This window comes from Lissotriton vulgaris, chromosome 4_1, assembly GCF_964263255.1.
Source record: "Lissotriton vulgaris chromosome 4_1, aLisVul1.2, whole genome shotgun sequence".
Taxonomy (NCBI): Eukaryota; Metazoa; Chordata; class Amphibia; order Caudata; family Salamandridae; genus Lissotriton; species Lissotriton vulgaris.
Genome location: NC_141691.1, coordinates 1,942,434,506 through 1,942,443,213, shown reverse-complemented (window position 1 = coordinate 1,942,443,213; position 8,708 = coordinate 1,942,434,506). Strand labels below are relative to the sequence as shown.

Genomic DNA, 8,708 nt, shown 5'->3' with positions numbered 1-8,708 from the left:
AATAAAGTATTTTTGACTGACTGACTGACTGTACAAGTCATAAGATGTTTATGGAGGAGTGTATACATGGAGCAGCTACTGTAACAGGTGAATAACAAACACACACACGCATGCACCTTCCTATACAAACTGCTAAGAACTGAAATGTGGACAAAGGGAGCGATACTGGCAATCTGAGTTTAAAAGGCAACCCTCCACTGATCCATAAATGACACATTCCGTTTTACTCTTAGACACCTATTCAATTGGGCAATTTGTCTACCACAAACAAACCAATAATCAGAAGGTGATCAGAAGCAGGAAGGCCAGGTAAAACTGGCAGGGGATTTGAGAGGAGAGGTTTTATGGCTTGATTCTAGCTGTGCACAGCTATTTTGGACCAATTTCCCTAAGTGCCTTCACAAGCAATCACCTTAATCCCCCATTACTTATCCTGGAGTGATGCTGAATGTATAAGCTCTCACTGATCCCAAGTGAATACAAGCAATGCAGCCTTTTCAGACTCAGGCACTGCACCTGAACGACAGGACGGAAATTGAGCCCATCAACAGAGAGAGGGAAGGAAATGATCGCGACAAAAGAAGAGCTGTTGGGGCAAAGAGTGAGTGGCAAGTGAATGCTTTTCTTTGCGCCAGTGTACCTAGAAGGAATGACAACTTAGCAACGTTACTGATGGCTGCCATGTTATCTTTTTAGCATTGATGAAAGAATCTGTCTTTTCCTTTTTAGCACTGTTACACTTTCTGTTCTTTATCAGGCCACATTCTAATGGTAATTGTGCATCCTGTAAATAACAATACCGCAGGGAGTGGTATTTAGAAAGTGTGCAATTACCTCACCATTCAAAATATCAGATCTTAGTGTCCGATGTACGACCATTCCGTTGTGCAACTCGCAATTTGCGACTGTCAAAATGATCTAAAGTGTCTCAGGCACAGTTAACGATTCCCAATGGGGTCGCATATGGCCTTCCTCAGGAGGCATTGGGAGTGGTCTACAATCACAGGGATGGTAGCCTGCTGGAGACAGAAGACCACCATTTCTGTGATTGCTTTTTAATAAAGCAACTTTTTATTTCAAATGCAGCATGTATTCCTTACAGAAAAACGGGATGCGTTTATAAGAAAAAAAAATAACGTTTTCTTTTAATTTTTTAAGGAAAGCAGTGGTCCATGGGACCTCTGCCTGCACTTGAAAAATATTTTTGCATACATTCACAAAGGAGAAGCAGTCCCCTGGGATCCCTTCCCATTTGTGACTGGCTTACCACTTACTTGAAGTAGGTGGTAACTGCGATTGTTTTGCAACTGCACTAGCGTTCGCAAAACAATCATACATACCAGTGTTACTCGCTATAGGAAAGGGACGCCCTTGGCATGCCCTTTCCGAATAGCGACTCATAAACCCTCTTTTGCGAGTCAGTAATAAGTTACTGAGTCTCAAAATAGGGTTTGTACATGCTACAATCCTTTTTAGTGGTCGCAAACGGCCCGATTTTCCATTTGCAACCGCTAAAAATGGTTGTTCATCTGACCCTTAATGCTTACTGCCCCCCACCAGAGATGTGTAATCTGAAAATGTGCGGCCTTTGCTCATACAAATTGCACTGGCTGGAACATAGAGCCACATGCAAACTCCTGTTTGCAGTCGAATAAGGATATGAACAGGAGCGCGAACAAGTGTTTCCCCAATGTTAATTGGTGTGATGATCTGATTGACTTTATCTGTGTTTCTATTTTGAAGCGTTTAGGTTTTTCATTTTAACCTATAGATTTACCACAAAAGTTCAATATCTGTGACTTAAAGAGGACCTCCCTGTAAGTGGGTGAAGACGGCACCACATTGACAAATGTTCTTACTTTCGCAACAGCACAATTGACACTGGAATCAGCACAAACATTGTAGAAAAATATAGAAAATAGTGACAGGTGATTAATTGGTGTTTCAATAAAAGAATGGTTTATCAAGCGCAAAGGTACTGTGCAAAAAATGTATTTCCAGCTATGGAACTCTCATTTACAATGTACTTAATAGAACTGCGATGAACAGCAATTTATAAGCAAGAGGTGTAAAACACAATGAACATTTGAAATACGTGGCCACTGTTCGTGCAGTGTCAAAACATTCAATGTTCCTTGCTGCAGCCTTCTCTGGGGGTTATTTCTGTTTGGTTGTTTTAATTACCAGGAACACTTAAGATGCTGTAGATAGAAAGGTGTGATGTAGGTGGAATTGGTGAGTGGGAGACTGGATTACAGAATCTAGGTTGTGATAAGAGTGAGGGGGGCTAACACGATAGAAAGGTTCAGAAGCAGAGGCAGAGAAGTTCCATGAATGCACGAGGCACGCTAGAATGAAGGACCTAATTAGATTTTTTATTCCAGGAAAATCTGTCACCCTTGAACAATGTGCTATACTCATGATGCATCCCCCAGATGGAAAAAGAATAACTACTTTATTAAAGTACAAATACATTTTTTAACTATTTCAGGTAGTGTAAAACTGTAGAATGTGCCACATTGTCTTTCAAATGCTTGTGCAGGAGCTCCAATGAGGTCCAGACAGCTCTTCTGATGGCAGGATCCCAACTGCACGAGCTCCGCCCTCCAACTTCCTGTTTCCGTGTCCAGCAAATGCGTGCACGGGAGGTGCTGACGTCAGTAAGTCGGGAGCGACACTAGACACTGTAGGCCAGGGACACAACTAGACCCGAACCTCAGGGAAGGGGGCTAAGACTCCCAGTCAGGGCAGGCCCTAGCACTGGTCGCACGCGGTGCAACCGTCTTTTCTGATGCACCTTTCCCTTCCTCCTTCTCCAAGAATTCCCTCACTACCACTCGCCAACAATGCACCTCATCTCTCTATAGCTCCCTTCTGACAAACATTTCATATTTTTTATAGGGCTACTCGTAGTTTACTCAGACTCAATTCTGTGATCTGCATGGTACACGTTCTTTGTAGCAGACACGTTAACCCTCTGCGCTGTGTAAGTGACAGGAGTGCCCATGGTGGTGCACAGTGAGTGATGCAACGGTGTGAGACAAGTGACTGCAGGGTGAGTGAGGTGACCATATAAATTTGGGTGCGGATGTAAGTGCAGAGCTGGATGAATTATTGTATGGTTAGTGATGGGCTTGTTTGAGTGAGATTGCAGATTGAGCAGTGAGGGGGACAGGTGAGTGAAGTGTCCCCTGAGTTCAGGGTGAGTAGTGTGCTTGTGTGACTGCAGGGTGAGGTACAGGGTGAACAGCGTAAGTGCATAGTGAGTGCAGAGTGAGCTCTGTGCTCATGTGACCACAGGGTAAGTGGTGGGAGAATGACATGAGTTCATGGAAAGTGGCATTTGTGGGGTGTGGTCAGTCTGAGTGCAGGGTGATCACTGTGAGTGCAGGGTGATCGCTGTAAGTGCACGGTGAGTAGTGTGCTTGTGTGACTACAGGTGAGGTACTGGGTGAACAGCGCAAGTGCATTGTGAGTGCAGAGTGATCACTGTGAGGGCAGAGTGAGCAGTGTACTCATGTGACCTTAGGGTAAGTGGAGAGAGAATGGTGTGAGTTTATGGCAAGTGTCATAAGTTCAGTGTGGTCATTGTGAGTGCAGGGTGATCGTTGTGAGTGCAGGGTGAGGGTGAGTGTAAAAGCAAAGGGTGAGAATAAGGAGTGGATTGTCTGAATGCAGGGTGCATTCCCAGACATTTGAAGTAACTCAGCATGTTATTGAATACTGGCGTAGGGTTTCAGATATAAGTTAAACTATTGATATTATGTCATTATTCAGTGACAGGGCCAGACTGGCGTAGCGGGCACCAGGAGTTTCCTCGGTGGGACAGAAGGGCGGAGCTGGTTTCCGACCAGTGGGGGCCGTTTTTGGTACAGGGGGCCTGGTTTTGCAGCAGTGCTGCAATATCGGCCCACTGTACCAAAAGCAGCTGCAGTATTTTCCACCTGCACCTCTCCCCCCTCCCCCGCTGCCAGTCCGACTCAATTGACAGTGCTGGTTTACGAACCCAGTCCGCCCTGTTCAGGGATCGAGGGTGGAGTAAATAAACATTGTGCTCATTCTGCAACAAACTTCCAGTCTTGTGATTAGGGCTGCCAGCTCATTATATTGATGTCCCAGAAATTACAAAAATAGGCAGTTACCTAAAGCCTATTTTCATCACTTATTTGTGTTTACTTTGAACAGCAAATGTAAATAGAAAGCCTTTTTAATTGTGTTCTGTGGCTGCCTGAATGACCCATGACTGATAATTAATGGAAAAGCCAAATTGCAAATTAATACATACAATTTTATTTAAAACCCTATTTAGTGTTAAGATGAGGCCTTTGCAGGCTCTTTAAACAACAAAATACAAATGTATGGAATAGTCAGAGTGGGGCCCGGGGGTACTGGAACAAGAAAAAAACTATGCCTTCATAACCAGTTTAGAAAGGTATGTAAATATGCAAATAGTCTTTCAAAGACCTGTGGAAAACTCGTATGCCGGAGATAAGACTTCAGACACTGCCCAGCCGAGCCCACAGCATCTCAAGCTTCAGCAGCCCGGGCTGAGACACACGACGGGGGTGTGGGGTGGTTTAGGGTGCTCAAACCCTTTCAGCCGTATAGGTGATGGGAGCCTGCTGTAGGCAGGGCAGCAAACAAAATGTTATCAGGTATTGCAACAGGCATGGCAATTTCAGCCACAACTGTGCAAGGATTTTACTGTGCCACATGCATAAATGTGTTTTTACCAGTGACGGTCCCCCATCAACAAGACAGCCACATCTGCAACTGTCTGCTTCAGAGGGGTGCGGTGCCCTTTGCTGCCTGCTCCGGTGTCACCATAGTAAGGCTGTCTTGTAGCCCTCCTGGTATTTTCCATGGAGGTGCACACTGCACCTCAATGCGTTAAATACAACCTAATTGGTAGGTCAGGCAGCCTCCAAAGCGTCTTGAACCAACCCTGCAAGCACAACAGACGCCCTCCCAAAGGTGTCACAGACTCACAAAACTTCTGTGACTTGTGTAACACGTGTGTGTAACCGACCTCAACACTAAGCTACAGTGAGCAGTGTGGCGCTGGAGCAGCAGTGCAGGGACGTGAAAGGCTGTTCTAATCATGCATGTAACCACAACACTCAAAGGTCCGAGAGTAGTGTAACGCCGGAGCAGCTCTGCACGCAGGTGAGTCTGGTGTAAGCAGTCCGGAGGGCTCCCAATAGTCGCGGGGGGGGGGCCAATGAAAAGAAAACGTACCTGTCAGATCCATGCCGCACCGCGCCGCCGCCTCTGCTCCTGGGCTGGGGTCCGCTCCCGCCTTCTGAACAGGAAGTTCAGGAGCAGGCATGCTGCTGCTCCCTCCCCTACTGTAAGCCAATCACAATGTTGCAATGGCAGCGTTGCGATTGGCGCTGAATCCCGGGCAGCGCCCAGCCGGGCACCGGTAGGGACGCCATTTCTGCAGCCTACATAGAGAAAATGTAGAGTGTGCATGACCTCTTTGGTCGGCCCCTGGGCCGACCAAGCAGTCAGGGCACTCAGAGTGGTGCAAGCTACTCCTCCCCGAGCCCCCAACCAGGCATACCCGGTGCAGTCTGCTTTCTTGCGGCGCGAGAAGCAGGAAATAAAATGGTCTTTAAAATACCATTTTATTTTCTGCTTCTCACACTGCGAGAAAGTAGTGAGGCGGTGCTTCAACACCCTAATGGAGCGGCCTCCGCTGGGACATACCAATGTCCAGGATGTCCCCGCTGCCTGCCTTTCCTTTCCCTCACAGTTCCACGTGCGCAGCGTTGCTGATCCCTGTGACGTTTCTAGAGCGTTCGATCGGTGTTCCACAGCGCTGACACAGCAATCCCGCCAGATGACGCAAAACTAAGCCAATTATGGACGACGCTTCACAGGACGTGTGTGCGGTCCACCTGCGGATGATACAGTGCCTTGATGCTTTCGATGGCTTTCTTGTGATTGCACGCCTTCCTTCTCGGAGCAGCAGGCCCGACGAGTCCCAGGAGAGACAAATGTGCTGATACTGTCGATGCACTCCCTGCCAGGACCGCAGCTCGGCCCCAATTACAGAAAGTAAGGTCTTTTGTTTTTAAGTACTTGATTCTTTCAAACAAACTTGCTTTGACGCAACTGCTGCCGGCGGAGGGCAACAAAGGAAGGCCCCTGTCAACAGCATCATTCTGCAAAAAGTCTCATTATTTATTGAACTATTTTTACAAGTGCTGGACCAGCAATAAAAGAATGTATTTTCCACAGAGAAAAAATCCTAGAAGTAGGGCCTATCTGACTCAATATGTCTCTTACTTTGTTGGTTGCTGCATTAGCATTGCAACGAGCGCATGCACGTTTACAGGTGTGACGTGGTTATAAAACTGAAAAGAAAACCCAACATAAAATAGGAACACCGTACGAAGCATTGCATTTACATTTAAAAATACGTTTTGACGGTTTCTAATCTTCTCCAACCAAATCCTTTGCATCACTAAAGGTGCTGCTAAAACACTGGCTGATGAGCACAAGAAAGAACCCCCCCCCCCCCCCCCCCGAGATCAATAAATATGGTATGAAATTCCAAGAACCCTCATTGAAGCGAACATTTAAACACCGTCTTGACCTCAATGCATGGGAGAGGGGGGAGTTCCATCAGTCATTAGTGAAGAAATGAGCATGCCTATTCATTATACTTTAATGTATGTTTGGACATAAAAGTCCCCTGCATGGTGACGGAAGTGCATCCCTGCCCTGTGTGCCCCAGTTGCTTGGAGATCTGTATACCTGGTACAGATTTTTGGTCATGAAGGAATACAGATCATGATGTTCGCAATGACCTAGGGGTGTCTCATGGTAATGCGGTCATGTTAGGCGGAGGGCAGCACAAGCGCTACCCTCTTTCCGCTGCTGTCCGCTACTATACTTTGCAATTCTTCTACAAACGCCATAGCCACCATACAATCACTTCAATCACATTTAGTCTCTTCACTTATGGGTAAAGGTAGCATACTTAGAAAATCAGCAATCTTGTTGGAAGCACCAGGCACATAACATACCTCATATGCATAATCCAAAAGTTGCCTAGATAGCCTGGTTATCCTTTGTGACACATTACTAAGTTCTTGCGAGGTGAGGACCTTGATAAGGGGTTTCCTTATAACTACTTTGGTACCCCAAGCAAACTGTCTAAACTGTTTTACCCCATACACATTCCAGGGTCTCCCTCTCAATGATGGAGAACTTTTCTATGGAGTCAGCACCCAGGACGCAAAGTTAATGACCCGTTCTATACCATCCTCCTGTAGCTGGGACAACACTGCCCCTAATCCCTTCCCACTAGCATCCATGTGATAAAGTGCTTTCATTGTGGATCAAATCCTTGAGCAAATGTCTTTTGAATACTTTCAAAACCTTTCTGGCTTCCTCCCACCACATACATTTACATCCCTTCTTCAGCAGTTGTCTTCTGTCAAACATCCTCACTTAGATATTATACACAAATGTAGAGTAAAGCTCTGCTGATTCTTAAAAAAGATAGTACCTTATCCATTTTTTTCTGCGGAATGGGGGCCTTCATTATAGCACCTACCAATTCTGTTTCAGGGCTGATACCTCTGTAACTAATTTTGTGTCCCATATATGTTATGGTATTGTCAGAAAACGTGCAGGTGGTTTCCTATACATACTGTGCAATGTTCTCAGTACCTCAGCTCCAAGTCACGTTTTCCCTTTTTTTCCCATAATCAAGATTTCATCTTGAAAAAACATCTTTTTTTCCTGCCCTGGAACAACTTAAACATGAGACGTTGGAAGATGGCAGCAGCCGAGGCTAACCCAAATAGTACCATTTTGAGTTGAAAATTCCCTATGGGGTAATGAATGCAGTAAGGTATTTGCTGCTATGGTGTAGTGCCACCTGGTGATAAGCTGATGTAATGTCGACAGACAATGGAAAACGATCTCATCCCTTTTGTTACAGATAACAGTTCATTTATCCGGGGTAAGGGAAACATATCCACAAAATTGTTCTTATTTAACTCTCTTAAGTCCACACACTGGTGGATGTGACCATTAGCTTTGCTTGCCGTAACCAGAGGAGCTACCCCATCCTATGATTCTGCCGGCTCAATCACACACATATCGACCAATTTATTCAGTTCTTTAACTTCTTCCTCCTTCACAGTCAAATAAATGTTTCTTACTTTGCTTACTTCTTATCATGAGCTAGATGGGTCATGCTACCGATTTGGTACCACGACCCATCTAGCTTATTTCAGTGCCTTTTAAATCTTCCATTCTTTTATTAGGTTTATGCCTCCCAATAACCTTCCTGCTCATCAATTGAGTGTACTTTGTTCTTGACTATCTTAACAATTATGTCACCTCCACCTTTTTTTTTGGAGGATACAACCACTTTTGCACACCTAGAAGTAAGCTCCTACCTGCTAATAAATGCAGTGACCGCCTGCATGCTGTATTCGCCATGGACCCACAACCTGTCCTGTAAAATATGGTTATTACAATGCATAATTATTTGGTCATGTACTAACTTATCTTCTAACCCACCAAATTTGCATGGCAGGGCCAACTTACTCAATGTGGCTACATAGTCCTTTATCTTCTCATTCACACCTTGTTTCCTATGATAGAAATTGTATTGGTCAATAGCTTTACATACAGTGAGAGCAAAGTACATATCTACGTCTGCTAAAGCATGTGTGAACACG

General features: G+C 45.3%; 1 protein-coding gene across 1 annotated transcript in view; it reads left to right on the top strand.

Annotated features, from left to right (window-relative positions):
• Nucleotides 1–505: 505 nt before the first annotated feature.
• Nucleotides 506–8,708, top strand: part of LOC147724735 (uncharacterized) — a 120,021-nt gene continuing 111,818 nt past the window's right edge. Inside the window, exon 1 of the mRNA XM_086967054.1 lies at nucleotides 506–601. Coding sequence (XP_086823180.1) covers nucleotides 566–601 — 36 coding nt within the window. The 5' untranslated portion in view covers nucleotides 506–565. The remainder of the gene's footprint in view (nucleotides 602–8,708) is intronic.